Source organism: Sceloporus occidentalis, unplaced genomic scaffold (assembly GCF_023333645.1).
Source record: "Sceloporus occidentalis isolate IW3139 unplaced genomic scaffold, rSceOcc1.0.p SCAF_11, whole genome shotgun sequence".
Lineage (NCBI taxonomy): Eukaryota > Metazoa > Chordata > Lepidosauria > Squamata > Phrynosomatidae > Sceloporus > Sceloporus occidentalis.
In genome coordinates, this window is record NW_028316991.1 from 17,356,611 (window position 1) to 17,373,286 (window position 16,676).

At 37.1% G+C, this 16,676-nt stretch overlaps 1 protein-coding gene across 1 annotated transcript; it reads left to right on the forward strand.

The window, feature by feature from the left end:
- Window positions 1-1,879: 1,879 nt before the first annotated feature.
- Window positions 1,880-15,824, forward strand: LOC149305642 (proton-coupled zinc antiporter SLC30A8-like). The gene is made up of 8 exons (XM_089477421.1): window positions 1,880-1,950; window positions 6,693-6,883; window positions 11,377-11,523; window positions 12,263-12,416; window positions 12,670-12,862; window positions 13,272-13,377; window positions 14,534-14,668; window positions 15,679-15,824. The coding sequence occupies exons 1-8, from the start codon at window positions 1,880-1,882 to the stop codon at window positions 15,822-15,824; spliced, it is 1,143 nt and encodes a 380-aa protein (XP_089333547.1).
- Window positions 15,825-16,676: the final 852 nt, after the last annotated feature.

Consider the following 16,676-nt stretch of genomic DNA (forward strand, 5'->3'; position numbering starts at 1 on the left):
CTTTTATTTTATTTTTTGTAGATACTGGAGCATTATTTCCCTAAAAGAAATCGAACAATAGCATCCAGTGAAAGTCTACTAGAAGGCGTTACAATTTCATTCATAATCCCATTTTCTGCTGCTTTTATACAGAATATTGTGATTTTAATGGCTGTACAATGTTGTAATTCACTCACACCCAGATATCATTCTGCGCTGCTATAAAAAGGACACCGAATGAGGCATTTGGGTCCCAAAGAGGAGCTGTCCTTCCTAGATAGGGACACATTTTTAACTGTCCCTATAAGAGCTGCCAGTAGGATAACAGCGCTACGGAATTTGATGGCGCTATATAAAACAATAAATAATAATAATAAGTTCTGCACCATGTGGCTTTTTCACCTCTCGTGTAATACACCTTAACTCCCACTAGATTGTAAGCTCATTTGAGCAGGGCCCTCCTCACCTGTCAAGTTGTTTTTATATTTGTTATGTCCTGTTCACCCATTGTACAGTGATATGGAATATGACGGCTTTAAATAAAACAATACAAAATAATAATGTAGAGAAAAGTAATTTAGTTTTTCTCCTTAATGCTCCATGTCCCTTAAAAATTGTGTTTAAAAGTTTATTGAAATAATACAGTCCTTTCATTCCTCCGAAACTCCTTCCTTACATCACCGGCAGCCACCCCACCTGCCATTCATGCTCATGCTTTGAAACAGCAATGCTTCACAGATGCACATTACACAGTGATGGTCAGTGGGTGTGATTGATAGGTGTGATGAGAGTTATTAGATCAGCTCAAAGTTAACACTCTGTCTGTAATAGCAATGAAGACAGACAGGATTTTTAACATGAAAATGCAGCAAAACTGTTATTTAAAAAAGGAATCGGCTTATGTAATATTCATTCCATATTAGTACATAAAAAAAATTAAATATCCGCATACATTTGTTTTCTGACATAGGAAAACTCAGGGCCGTAGGCGGCCATTTATTTTGCCCATATGGAATAATGAATTTAAATGAAACAGTTGCCGCCATAGAAATTATATTTGAGTTTTACAATATAATTGTAGGCTGCAATATGTGGCCTGTGTCACATACAGCATACGACAAAAAAAAAAAGAATACATACAATGTATTATGGTTTGTTTAAGTTATTACACTTTTTATTTTTTGTTATTTGATTTTGTTGTATGCAAAAGCGATTTAGCTGATAGAGACCGTCCGTCTGCATTAAAAATAAATTCTCACATAACGAGTTTGTAATTACAAATCTATGGCTGTCTGTACATCAGCTTGCAAAGCAAATTTAAGATCTAATTGGCATGCACAGGGCCACAGTACTAAATAATATATAATATATATAGTTTTTAGTTTTTTCTCTCCAGTACTTTGTGATACAGCTCACAGCAGCGCCTTGTTTACCTGTATTGTAAGTAATTATTCCACTCGACATGTTTACGTAAGAATGAAAGATCTCGCATGATTATCTCATTTCTTTGATTCTTGATCATTTTACACGAATCCTTGTTCTCTTCCAGGAATTCAAATATTAACGAGAAAGGGGTTGTGCTTGAATTGGCCACGTGAGCCGGTGAACAGGTAGATGAATTGCTTTCAGCAAACAAAGGCTGATTTAATTTAAAGACCATCCTCCGGCTTTGAGTCTGTTTTTGCTCACTTTCCAGACAATCAGCAGGGGGGAAACTACCGGCTCTAAATCGAGGAGGAATAATGAATTGAACCAGAGCTTGTAGCTATCTCTGAAAGTTATACTGTAGGCAAAGTGCGCCTTACGGCAAAGAACACCTGAAGAATACCCTTCAGACTATGGTGGATCTTTTTCATCTGGCAATTATTTGTTTCCTAAGTGTTACCTTTAATTTCCCAGAATGAGGGGAGTAGAAAAGGCTTGCCTGGTAGGCGACAAAGCAACGAAGATGTATTCCTTAACTAAAAACAGGTAAGTATTTTTATGATTACCGATTGTAGATAGAGAAGCTGATTAAGATAAAGAAACACGGTGGAATGAAATCTAACAAAACTGGTAAATACTTTATATGTTCCAACAACTCAAATACTCCCTGAGTTAATATGTGGCCGAATACGCACGACAAAATTACTCAGAAATATATATATATATATATATTATCTGAGAATGAATATACGGCTGAATACGCACGACAAAATTACTCAGAAACAGAACATTTTATAGAGAATTAATCCATATATCTCATATATATATATATTATCCCTACAAAAAAGTACATTCATGCCAGGGGCACAGTGACACATGATTCTAGAACCACAATAAAATAAGGTGCTGATTGAAAATTAATAGTTTAACTTTTAGTTTATGGAATGCTGTTTTATTCAAGTGCTAATCATTTAAAAATAACAATCATGGAAATATTTATGGTGGAGACCCTTTTACGTAATAAAAAATACCCCGAGTGAGATCCAGAAAGAAGGAAAGATGAAGAGAAAAAGGACAGAGCTATAGTGGTGCCCAGCTATGTATTTCACTCATAACGTATTATAAATACAAACCTTATATAAATGTATATTATTATCATTATTATTATATTTTATTTATATAGCGCCAACAATTTACGCAGCTCTTCTTGCAACTCATATTTAAGGATTTGACAAAGCTAGAATTCAATTTGGTAAGGAATATATATCGATATTTGATATTTGATAAAGATTGCAATCTAGAGGGAATGGGATGAAGAAACATAAGGTATGGAGAAAGGGGATAGATAGTGTAGGTATGAGCTTTATTCTACTTTAACCAAACATGCTTTAAAGTCTCCTTGCACATTAAATGATGCATTACACAGGGCCAGCTCAGCCATCCATTGTGGACAATCTTGCTTATGTTGCCTCCTCATAATGAATAGTGAAAGAGAGAGTTAAAACCATAACTCTACTGCATACTTTAGGGAATAAAACCTATAAAGTCAAATAAACGGATGAGAACTCAAAGGTCTGATCTCCCCAACCGTCCCTCCTAGACTATGGAGAACTATGAGCAGAAGGCACAGACTTTGTGGTGTGCTGTACATGGCCCTACTCATTCTTAAATCACAAAGTACACATGTATACACACACACACACTATCTCTCTCCAACCACTAACCAGAGGCTCACTCCTGACACTCCAACACCATACAATGACACACACTCACATGTTAATGCTATAAAACTAACACACACTCACGTTAACACCATACACTAACCATACCATACACTAACACCATATGATGACACACATACACTCATGCTAACATAATACACTAGCCCCTACCCACACACACTAACACCAAATACTTACACACACATGCTAACCACACACACGCTAATACCATACACTAACACACATGCTCCACACACTAACTCACACTTACACATACAAAACCACACTCACTCTAAGACCATACACTTAAAGATACATGCATACACATATACCCACTCACTTTTAACATCGTACAGTTACACATATATACATGAACACACTTTACCACCATACAGTTGCACATACCTACTGTACATACACACCCAACCATACATGTACACACACACATATACACACACTCTCTAACATCTAACATACACACACTTACACATACATAGGCACACTTACTAACACCATACACTTAAACCTACATACATACACACTCACTGACTCAACAATACACAGAACTAACGCTCCCTCTCATGTTGGAGATGATGGAGGTGATGGCTCCCTTGAAATATATAGATACATACACAAAGTACAAGCTACTTTTCTGAATTTTAAGGCTGTGATTTAAATCAAATGTTCAGGTTGTAACTAGTTGTGTATACACCTCGATCAACTATACAGACCTCATTTGTATAGGGAAATTGCCAAGTTTTATAATAAATGAACAAAAAATGTTGTACTGTCACAAGTATAGCAATTATATCAGATGCAAATGGTCTTAAAAGTAAATAGGATAATAAAACCCATACCTTTGCGTACCAGAGTAACTATGTTTCTTCAATAATTAGGCTAAATCACGCTACCACTGCTCTGTCAAACAAACATTTTCTCAATAGATTTATTTGTACTTTTTACCATATACTGTCTTTCAAAAATCTAATTATAATAACGACCACAACTATACTGGAATGGCGTGTTTATCTATCCAAACACACAAGCTCTGACTTTGATGTTGATAGGACTCTTAGTACGGTAACGTCTTCCTATTTCAGTGTTCTCCTTAAGAATTCTCAGAACAGAACATATTTTATCTGGAAGCTATTAAGCAGATCTGCCCAACAATAAGATGTAATAAATTAACACTATGGTCTGTTGAAACCAATTAGAGCTCCCCCCCCCCTCATAATTGAAGACGTAATATGTTTGCGCGTTCGCATTTCCTAAACTCTAATAGTATGCATTATTCTTTTTTACATATCTGTAATTCTTAACGAGGGACTTCACAAGGCTTCACAATGTTAATTATTGACGCTGATTGACTTTCCATTGCTTCCTGATTACATTTAACGTTTGATTTATTCACCAGCATGTAAACCAGACATTTTGCTTTTTTGGAAGGATGCCTAGGTACTGCAGCAGCAAAGGACTTTCACACTATTGTCTTTCATTTCTTTTGTTGAATTAATATTGTTAATTCAGTTGGTAAAGTACATTGGAGAGTTATTACAGGGCCAAACGAATGGCTATTTAGAAGACAGATCCTGCCTTGATGTTCTGTAGAGACTTTATAAACAGGCTGAACTTAGGCAAAAGGTTTTTTTTTCCCCAATCAGAATCTTGGTTTATTCACCCATTGAATGTTCAATTTTTAATGATGATTTGCTCTGAAATGAATATTTAATTTGTTATAGCAGAAAACGTAGCAGAGGACATTGCTCGGTCACTAGAACAGTAATTAGGTACAGTATTTATTTACATGGCTTGGAGAAGTCAATCTGTATTATATGGTACAGGTTAATAAGGTGTGGCATGTAAAAAGTCTGGATTCTACTGTCTTTGAGAGCATCTGATTAGGGTTCATATTTTTGTCCCTCTATCGTGTTACGTTGTGCTTCCAGCGCTATCTTCCCAAAAACTGTTGTGATGCCTCTGGGTTGTGGTGCTGGATGCATGGAACAGTTTCCAGCAGAAGTTGTAGAGGTTGATACAGTTAGGAAACTAAAACGTGGATGGGATAGGCATATGGCAGATCTTAAATCTAAGACATGACCAAGGACAAAGTAAGGTTTGAGTTTTTATGGCAGGCAGAGAAAATGACTCGCAAGGCTCTAAAAAGTTATATATAAAGAGTAATTCTGGTGCAAAAATTATTATGAATCCATTAGCAGAAATTGCTTATGGCTACACAACAGTTTTGTCATTTTGTTCTCCTTTGCACCAGAACCGCTCCTCATACTGAAATCCTTTGTTTCTAGATGGGCCATCAACAATGGGACACCAATAGAGGCAGCAGATGGTGTAGTTAAGACAGTTATTTAAACCTTATGAAAACAAATTGCTAATTTGTCTGGTGAGAATATGTATTGTGCAACAAAATGTTAGTACATAAAATAGGCAGGGATGATTCTTGGCTTTTATGACTCCTAAGTAATTATTTATTTCAGGGATCCACCTCTACCACAAATGATTTAATTATACACAAGCTAGGGAAATCAATACATAAATGTAGTTGTTTTGTTATAACAAATCGATTGCATTGATAACATTTGATCTTTTAATGGAATCGCTATACATTAATGCAGGGGCCATGTGGTCACGATTTGTGCAAACTTGGGCACCTCCCAAGGGTGGTCCGCTGAGAGCTCTCCGTCTCCTGCTCCTTATAGGAGGGAGGAAGGGGCTGTGGATGAGACAAGGGCACCAAGCAGTCTTAAAAAGGGGCGGAAAATAAGTCCAACCTGGGCAGCGAATAAGCCAATTGGAGCAGGGAGTAGGAGTAACCTGGGTGGAGAGTGGGTTGAGACCAAATAATACCTCACTGCCCACAAATAGTTCTCAGGTTTTATGTGATTGCTGCACCTATGATTTAACTTATGGTCCTGCCTAAACACATCATCGCCTTTCACTGTGTAAAACGAATAACTATTTAGCATTGGAATCCAGATGTACCTTCACCTTCACCTCTAGAAAACAGCCTCAGTCCTTTCTTCACTGAACCTCTCTGCATGTCCTGAATGCCCATAACATTGCTTTCTCGTGTGAAACACAAACAGGGAGACACATCCTTGGGGAGAAAAACACATTTTCAACTCATTTAAAATTAATCTAAAAGCAAGTGTGTTTTTCTTTAAAATCTAAACACAGTCAAATAAATATGTTAGAACTGCAATATAAAGAAATGTACCTTTTGCTTTGTAATTATTCTCCAGGAGTTTCTTTAATAAAAAAATTGAAATCTCCCTTAATGGAAAAAGCATTCTAAATAAATATAGGTATATATTTCCATACATACAGAATATAAGTCTGTGTATTTCAGTAACTAGGAATACCACTTAATTGACATAGTAATAAATGCTACAGGTTTCGGCTATAAAATTCTTGATTGAATTATTATTATTAGAAATGTATGTGTTATGATGAGTATATTGGTTTGTTGCTCTTGAAATTACCCAAATGGTGTCAATATTTTAAATCTTTTACTTATTCATTGGTTTTTTTTTGTCTTATTTGTGCGTCTAGTGGAGAACTGGGTAATTTTAGTAAAGAGAAACTCCAGGAAGAAGAGAATCCTCATTTAAGTAACATTTACCATTGTCATAACAATAACACCAAAGCCTATGAGGCCAGACAGACGGAACAGAAACTTGCCAAGAAAAAACTCTACATAGCGGCAGCAATTTGTCTCACCTTTATAGGTGCAGAGATTACAGGTAAGCTTCCTGATATTATTTTGAGCATCGCTTTCCTTTTTTTGTTTGGTCCAACCAAGAATTCACCCCTTACCATATCTACAAATATGTTGAGCCCTCTCTTATGTTATTTTACCTATTATCTAGTCAAAGTTTATCTCCATCGATGATTATCTGGGTTAATATAACTTAATACATAATTATAAGCTTATTTATCTTTAGAGCCTATTTGTTCACCACAGATGCGTAGCTTCAGATTTAACCATGTTGATTTTCACCTTTACTGGACTATTCCCTATTTCTGTCCAAGTAGTAATGGAGACAAAAAAATATAAGAGTTTAGGATTGTCTAACTCTTGATCCAACAGTCAATGGCTGTGCTAATTTATACACAGTATCCATACACTAAAAAACCTTAATATTTCTTCTTCTGCAATTTGTCAAGTATAAAAAAAGCCTCCATGCTCCACAAGACCCAACATAGCCTAGAACATACAGTGTCTGTGGAACTTCTAGGGCAGTAAGCCAAATACATCCATTTTCTTGGAACCAAAAGGGTTAATCCTGTTAGTCAGTAGGAGCATTATATAATGTGTTTGGCCGCTCTCCACACATGAGCCCTATATGTAGTTTAAGGTTTAAACTGGGCTCCAGAGGGAAGATGTTAGAGACATGAGACCATGAGACAGGGATGCAGAGATGTTGACCCTGGTACCCTGGTCACAGGGGCAGTTCCTGCCTCTCCAGCAGTCATGCCACCACTTAGAGATACGTAATATTTAGTATTTAAATACATATTAATAAGATAAAGCAGCATTACAGGTCCCCCAAGTATGAAATCCTTGCAGCAGAGTTTGTGCGTGATGCTATCATAATTTAAAATGCAAACACCTACTTTGATACAATTTCTTTAAACAGGATCTAAATAATCATAAAAAAATTAATATACCAGCTAGCTAATTATACTTTTAAATTTACCACCATCAATCTAGGCATAAAAAAGTGATCCTTAATTAGTTCAACAGCAATATATCTTAGCAGAAAGGAAATAATAAAGGTAATTATATAAGAAGACAAAATCAACAATAAGCAGACCACAAGAATGAAGATAGAATCCAAATTGGGAAGGATGCAAATAGTGCATCATTTTTAAAAACACCCTAGGAAAATAAATATGTGGGAAGAATGACTAAGATAACTAACTGAAGTCGGTAAATATCAGAAAATAAAGAAATAATGAATTGCAGTAGAATTTAGAGACGATGGGAACTCATGAGGTTGGGCTCTCAAACCATTTCAACAAAATGGCTAGTAGCCTTATGCCTAACAACAAGACACGGTTCAAAGGTGACAATTTATTGTCGTCAATGATGAAATGATCTGCAGGATGCAATTTTGATCAACCTGACTCATTTGGAAAGATTATGGTCAGAGAAGGGCTTATTAGGTCAATTAAGGTACTGTATATTAAGGGACAGAGGGCCACCAAAAGTTCCTTACATTACATACATGGTAAGTGTCTGGATTTAACAACTAACTACTAACAAAACTACAAAAAAAACCAAAAAAACTTTGCTTTGACTCCAAACTATTTCATTATGGCCTACAGATACATTTTGTATGAATATTCTCTTCCATAAATTGTTGCCTTTTGATAAAGTGCTGCTCACCTTTGATTGCATAAGATTTTTCTGTTTACTTTGTTTGGAGGAGAAGACAGATAACATCAGGACATGACATTGAGTGATATGCTAATTCTGTCATGTTTTCCCACAGCTCTATGCTTTTAAACAGCCCCTTAGTTTTAAGCCAGACGTCTCAAAATATTTACTTTTATTGAAAAAAAAAATAATTGGAATTAGTTAATTATAAAAGCTGTGAAGAAATCAATCTGTCTTTGAATAAATTAAACTCTGTATTTTAAGTTGACTTTTTCTTTTTCTCAGTCACTTTGCTATTCTTCTATTCAAATCCTTTTCTTCTTTTATACACAATTATATGAACTTCGCTAAGCTTTGAAAAAGACAGAAGGTTTGGTTTAATATAAAAATCCAAATGAAATAAAATCTCATACTAGATGCCAGTACATGTCTAGATCAGAGGACATTACGTAGTTATATTCATACCTGGGAACTTCTGGGCTCTGGGTATGTCTGGTAGTTTGAGGGTTCTGCGCAGTATCTTAGCTGTTTGCACTCTTCTGGACATTGTGTTCCTGGGATCTGTTGGAGTCACTCTCCCAGCTTAGGAGTCACAGCCCCGAGTGCTCCTATGACCGCTGGGACCACTTTGGCCTTCACTCTCCACATCTTCTCTAGTTCTTCTTTAAGGCCCTGGTACTTATCCATACTACTTCTTTCTAATGTTGCTGTTCACTTGGCACCACTAGATCTATCACCATCGCTGTCTTCTTGTCTAGCGCCACAATGTCCGGTTGATTGGCCGGTACTAGCTTGTCCGTCTGGATCTGAAAGTCCCACAGGATTTTAGCCGTGCTATTCTCCACAACCATCTGTGGAATCTTCAATTTGGACTTGGGAGGGTATATTTTTTCCACCGTATAGATGTTCCTGTACACAATGCCAGGAACATCTGTACAGTCTATGTGCTAAACCCTCCACAGTATTGAGATCATGGAAGCCCCTGGTTTCAGATCTTGGGGCTCAACCCCTTGCTAGCTGTATCTTGGGAAAGAACTTCTGTGGTGTGTGCTCCTGGTTGTGACAATTGAAATGGGACATCTAAAATGTAAAATAAAAATACAAAGTACTCCCACAGTGCCTGACCGACTGGTTTCAATATTATTCAGTTGAATGTTTATATTTTTATATAGCGCTATCACATTTCGCTGTACAAAGGGTAGACAGGACATAACAAATAGTATAAAGCATAACAAGATGACATACAGAAACATCAGTTGAAGAGGGCCCTGCTCAAATGGGCTTACAATCTAGTGGGGGATACAGTGTATATACAGTATATATATTTTATATACATTCAATTTTGTTAAGGTTAAAATGTAGGATCATAGGTTAAACCGTTTAGTAGTGTACTGCAATTTTTTACCGCGCTTTAGATAAAGGGTTTTTGGCCGTGTCTATTAAAACATCATAAACATTGCTCAGGATAGACACAGCTACAGATAATCCGGTGGGGAGATGCTGGTTGGCTCTTTGTGGAGCGGAGATAATCCCGATGCGCACTTTCTGACGCTTTTAATCCTACTATTGTAATTCTATTCAACTGTAAAGGTAAGGAAGGAATTTAAAGTTTACGCTGGCACATAAAGAAAGAATGAAGAGTCTATAAGAAATAAAAATAACCATGTTGTATAACAAATAGTAGCTGAATAGTTATTTAAAAAGCTGTAGCGTGTCCCTGTGTAAACATTGGCGGCTCAGGGTCACGAGGGTTTCTGCTGATTGCTTGATTTTAACTAGTTTTATTGGAATTTCTCTTTTATATACCCTCCCAACTCCCTGCTCTGCTTAAAGGTACAGTCCACTCTATCACAAACACAAATCATCCACCAAATCCACACCAATGGGTGAGTAAAAAAAGGGCTAAATAATAAGCTTAACGCTTAATGCATTTCACACATAAGTGTTTAATCATAAGCTTAACGCGTTTCACACATAAATCTTTAATCATAAGGTTAATGCATATCACACATAGGTAATCATGAGCTTAGCGCTTAACGCGTTTCACACATAACTGCTTAATCATAACCCTAACGCTTAACGCGTTTCACACATAAATCTTTAATCATAAGGTTAATGCATATCACACATAGGTAATCATGAGCTTAGCGCTTAACGCGTTTCACACATAACTGCTTAATCATAACCCTAACGCTTAACGCGTTTCACACATACGTGTTTAATCATAAAGCGTGTGCAGTTTTTGTCATGTTGTTGATTTGGTGGATGATTTGTGAATGCGCAGTGTTGCTGGCCCATTGGATTTGTGTATTGGTTTGGAGGGTCTGATTCCACCCGGAGGACATTTCTGTGGGCCTGCTGTCCGAGCTTAAGTGGGAGCGAGCTGGCGTACGTAGACCACAGGAGTCTGGAGTCTTTAAGTTGTTTACAGTCAACTCTAAATAAATAAATGGAAAAACATGTCAGATATTGACTCATTTTCTATGACCAGCTCATCAACTACTAGCGCCGTACAAGCCACAAGCAGCCATGGTTGGCCTCGCCAAGTCAGAAGATGGCCACATGGATTATCTGGAATAAAACTGCCAACACGCTCAGCCAGTCAGCAGGGGTGGCCTGAAATCTGCGGCTCTTCAGAATGACTGTTACACCTAGCCATAGACAACTGATTACGGCCCACCCTGGAGTCACGGACTCTCGAATCATTCTGCAATCTTGTTCTGCAATCTTTTCTTGTGCCGTGGAAATGACAGATTCAAGTAAATCTCTGGCTGCTTCGCAGACTCTCTGCTATAAATTAAGATGCTTTTCCTGGCATTTCCTCCGCTGTATGCACTTTATTTTTCATTTCAGGGGGTTATATCGCTGGCAGTCTCGCCGTGGTAACAGATGCGGCTCATCTTTTAGTGGATTTGTCTAGTTTTCTCATCAGTCTCTGCTCTCTGTGGTTGTCGTCTAAGCCTGCGACAAGGAAGCTCACTTTTGGGTGGTATAGAGCAGGTAACACATTATTGTCATTTGACACAAGACTACACAACACTCCGTCTTCGGAATTCTGCCTTTACATAGTGCTGAAAACAATTCTATCAATTCTTCACGTTATTATATTTAACAAGATATAAGATTATTTGAAGGCAAATCTCGTTCAACTCCCATTGTATTAAATATTTTTAGCTACAAATATCATTGATATATTATTATTATTATTATATTTTATTTATAAAGCGCCAACATATTATAAAGATATTATTATCTATATTATATATTATTATATATATAAAGAGCAAGGATTTTTCTGAATCCAATACATAACACAGAAGACACAATCCAACTCAATCTTTTGTTTTTTTTGGATAACAACATTTCATAGTGTGATTTAATAGTTGAATTTTTTGACAGTTTACCCACGTTCACTCAACGATGAGTAGAGATGGGATAGAATTCCCTCTTTCCAAACCAAAATGGCATTTTTACAATAGTTTAGGATATTAAGGGTAACGGCAGTTTTTACTTCTTACGTGTGCATGGTGTGCGCACGTTTATACACAAATACGCACACAAATATCTTACAAAATTATTCATTTAAAGTGGGCTGAAATTCTAAAAAAAAAAAGCTTAGCATTCCTCAGATGAATTTACCAGGCAAAATATACCAAATAGTACCTACGTCTTCTTGTGAGATATCAATGTGCGGCGAAAATCATAAAAAATGAATATCTAACTAATTTCTCATTCCTAGAAATTGTTGGTGCCTTAATTTCTATGTTCACTATCTGGTTGGTCACCGGAGTATTATTATATCTGGCGTGTGAGAGAATAATGCATCCCGATTACAAGATTGATGGAACAGTTATGCTACTGACCTCAGTCTGTGCGTTAGTGGCTAATTTAATGTAAGTATAAACGATTTTGGGTTGTTTCAGGTTTGTCATAATTGGAGTTATGTATAACCGAGTGTCTGTAAGTCTGAATAAAAGTTTTTTTTATTGGACACATGATGTATAATTCCCACTTCCTATCACGAGACAGGGTCAGACGAAATAAGCTACTTAGCAGAGAAAGCTTTTACTTCTAAAACGCAGATTCACAGAGAAAAGAGAAGGTAACCTGATGTTTCCTGAGCCCTTCATTGTGTTTTCTTTCTAGCCTAGCCCTGATTTTACACCACAGCGGACATGGTCACAGCCACATGGGAAGTCAACAAACTCAACATGAACATATGGGGTCTGACTACAAGCCTCAGACTAACGCAAGTATACGGGCAGCGTTCATACACGTCATCGGGGACCTGTTTCAGAGTATCAGCGTGCTAATCAGTGCTCTTATAATATACTTCAAGGTGAGCATTAAAGTCCATGCCATTCATGTTGACCCAAATGTTAAAGATTCCAATTATAGACTAGGCCCTCCATGGCGATCAACAAAAAGATCTTTCAATGATGACTTCAAATGAAGCATCGTATCAATATAAGGGAGACATCAGTATATATTTTGGTATGGATCCATACAGTAACAGGGGCACAGAGATCATTGCTAATGAATCACAACATATTCCGTTCACCATTTCTGTTTTAAATTTGGCTACAGGGCTAGGAAGCCTCAGCGTGTAAATAAGCTTTTTTATGAGACCTTTACGACCAAAATTCCATTCCCCTGGAGTCTCCCAATGTTTAACTATTACACGGTGCTATCTTTTCTGCCCTCAAAACAAATATATTGTATAACATGAAGGTTTTTTTGCTTTGTAGCCACAATACAAGATAGCCGATTCCATCTGCACCTTTATATTTTCTGCTTTCGTTCTGGCGACCACCATCACAGTCCTAAGGGATGTTTTGGTTATCTTAATGGAAGGTACGTATCACCTTAATGATGCTGCTGCTGCCTTGGTAATACGTGTCACAATTAATTACTTTCTACAAAATGATGCTGCGTGACAATCTACAGCGTTCCCCCCCACCAAAAAAAAAACGTAACGCGGGAGAGAGTAAATATAAGGGAATTAACTTCCTTTGGGCCATTAGAAGGAGCATTTTAAACATTTTAAACAATTAACTCGTTTTATTCATTCCTCTGAAGGTTTCATCACATTAGACAACAGGCGCTTTTTTCAGTTTCTATGGCAACAGCCTATCAGTACCTACTTCTGTGTCACATGACAGCTAAGTGTTCCTGGCTAAAATTATGAGCCAACATTCTATATTATTAAAGATTTCTTTCTGTGAACGGTTTAGACATTTATGACATTGTATGAGGAATGATGTTTGTACTGCTGCATTTAGTTACCAAATTATATTTAATTTAGCAGAGTAGGTGGAACAGCATCTTTAAATACAATTTAAACACACAGGCCTTAAACGCAAAATTTTGTCCTTTTTTTAACTTGTTATATTCAACAATTGAATGCTAATTAATAAATGCAATTATTCCCTGTGAAACGTCCCTTTAAACAAATAAGATCTACATCTAAAGACCTCATTTGTGTTCAGATTGTGTCTTTCTGTTCCATACGCTGTCCGAAGAGGCACCTATGTAATATAATACTGTCCCTTTAAATATTCCGCTAGGTATAAGAGAAAACTGAGATATTGTTTTCCTTGACGACGTATCTCGAGTATTTCTGACTATTGTTCAATATTGCCAGTAGAAAAGTCTGAATCAAAAAAACCCCAATAGGTGTGTTTATTTAATTCTAGAACCACCAGCACTTTCTTATTAAAGGATTCTCCTTCATATCGCGGTATAAACAGGTAATTTACTTGTAGCTAGAGGCGCACACAATGGGGTTATATCATGCAGGGTTTTCATTTTACACAAAGAATGCACAACATATCCAATTTGGTTACAATGCGGCTCTGCCTCGGAATTATAGCTATCGTTTTTGGGACCAACAAAGGCTTTGCAACAGTCTTATTGTTCCTAATAACAGAGATCCACTTCTATTTTCTGACAGTGTTTTATTAATGAAATGATGGCATTCCTGTTAAAAGCCCTCCTTCGTTTCTCGTAGGTACTCCACGGGGCTTTAATTATGGTGCGTTGAAACAGAGCATTCTGGCGGTGGAAGGGGTTAAATCAGTTCACAGCCTGCATCTTTGGGCTTTAACAATGAACCAAGTAATTCTTTCAGTCCATGTTGCCACAGGTCAGTAAATGTATGAGTGCATGGAACAAAAGTTCAATTGTTACACAATAAAGACCGCTTTATGTTCTTTGACATGAATGCTTACCTGTCATTCCATCATACAGCAGCCTTCATCAAAATATGCTTCCACGCTGCAACCAGCATCTCAGCTTGGGGATTTTTCTATCAGAAAATACAATGACCCAAGTTTTGAGTGACCTATCTGTCACTGCGGAAAAATAAAACCCCTATTGCTTGCAAACCATCACTCATGTATTCTGTACGTAAGAGGCTTTTAGGAGTCTGAAAAAAAGTAACCCCTTAGCTTACAGCGAGGCACCGTCTGGCCGCGGCAAAAACAGAAAGTTTATTTTCAAACCCAAACTATAGAAGACAGTGATACTCTAAAAAGAGTGTCCGTCTGACACTTAGACTGTACATTTAATGAGATCAAACATCTCTTTAAGGTTTATCTCACTTTTAAAAAAATAATTATGCCATTTTTTTCTACCAAGTTGCCTCTGAATTTGTTTAAAAAATCTAGAAAAGGGCATTTTTGTTTGGTTAAAAAAAATGTAAATGGCTGACTGGCACCTAGCTAAGATCCCAAAGTGAACAGATGGGGGGGCTGTGGATTGAAGTGGTCTTATCACTATAGCAAGCCACCAATCAGCAGGATGATTGTTGCAATGGCGATTACTCCCCTTTTAGAGCTAGGCAATAATAATAATTTATAGGGTATTTCTATGTTTCGCACAAAAAGTCTCTGAAGCCTGGCAGAGAAAAGTGAGACAATGTAGTAAATGACTCCTTGGGACAGCCATGTAAAACTTTGAGTACGTTTTCTGCTTCAAGTAACAAAAACCTACGTGGCTAGATGCACAATTTCTACTTCCCTTAGTATAAGCCCCGAACTCGATCTAGGAATGTGTAGTAGTCCATGTGTTTGCTGACCAGAGTTTTTAGGAATTTGTAGGTTATCAGGAACGCTCCTGACAATTTTTTATGTTTTTTATGTTTTTTTTTTACAGAAAAATCAAATGATTTCAGTAGAATATTGAAGGAAGTTACACAAAGTGTCTTCGACTATTTTCCATTTCACTCGGTCACCATTCAAGTAGAACCGGTGGAGGAACAGATCCACGACTGCATGTTCTGCTACGAGCCAGATGAATGAATCAATGACTTTCTATCCAACCTCCAACATCAAATGAGAAATCATATACAAAATATACAATTTTCCAGATCAGGGGAACTTTTGTGCAAATGAAACCTGGTCATTCTGATATAATATATCTCACAATGTCACTTGCCAGTTTTGGGAAGGATGTTGACCTTGAGAGAAGCTTTGACCATAAGTGGAATTTGCGCAGAGAACTACCTGCTGTTTAGCTTTGACATTCTTTGAATGCAAACCTACAGTAATGGGTAGCTAGGCGTCCATGTTTGTGGTTGGCATGAAGGCACTTTTATCTTAGATATCAAGTTTTCAGTAACTGTCACACACTCCATTTACAAAGATGGTTGGAAGGCTTCAACACAATCACCAAAGGACATTTTCACTGGAATGAAACATCCTGCTGTCTGAGGTCTTTGGATTGTGACCTGTGAAGCGGGGCTGTTGTTTGTGCTACAAAGCTATATATAATGCTATAGAATCGCCACATTCCTGAATGTATTTTTCTTTCTTCTAAATCCACATCACGTTTCATATCATTCTATGTTACCTATTTACTTCCTACCTTTGCCTCACTGATGTTTTTATGTCACCTCCCTCTATTCTACCTCTTCATCCCACCATCACTATCCCACATTCCAATTTGTCATCTTTTTCTTTGCCTTTATCCAACTTCCTTCCTCCCTCCCACAAATCTGTTTTCATCTTCCGTTTCCTTACCTTTATCCAACTGCCTGTCTCCAATAATTTCTTCCATCTTTATTGTCCTTTCCATCTACGTCTCTCTCACTCAAATAAATATATATCTGTTTCCCATCTTAAATGATATCCCCCTTCCTTACTTAATTTATC

Bases quoted from the DNA above. Each gene is read 5' to 3' on its own strand.
- LOC149305642 (XM_089477421.1), top strand. From the start codon at position 1,880: ATGAGGGGAGTAGAAAAGGCTTGCCTGGTAGGCGACAAAGCAACGAAG. The intron at 1,951-6,692 runs GTAAGTATTTTT...TTGTGCGTCTAG, and splicing joins TATTCCTTAACTAAAAACAG to TGGAGAACTGGGTAATTTTA. The intron at 6,884-11,376 runs GTAAGCTTCCTG...TTTTCATTTCAG, and splicing joins TATAGGTGCAGAGATTACAG to GGGGTTATATCGCTGGCAGT.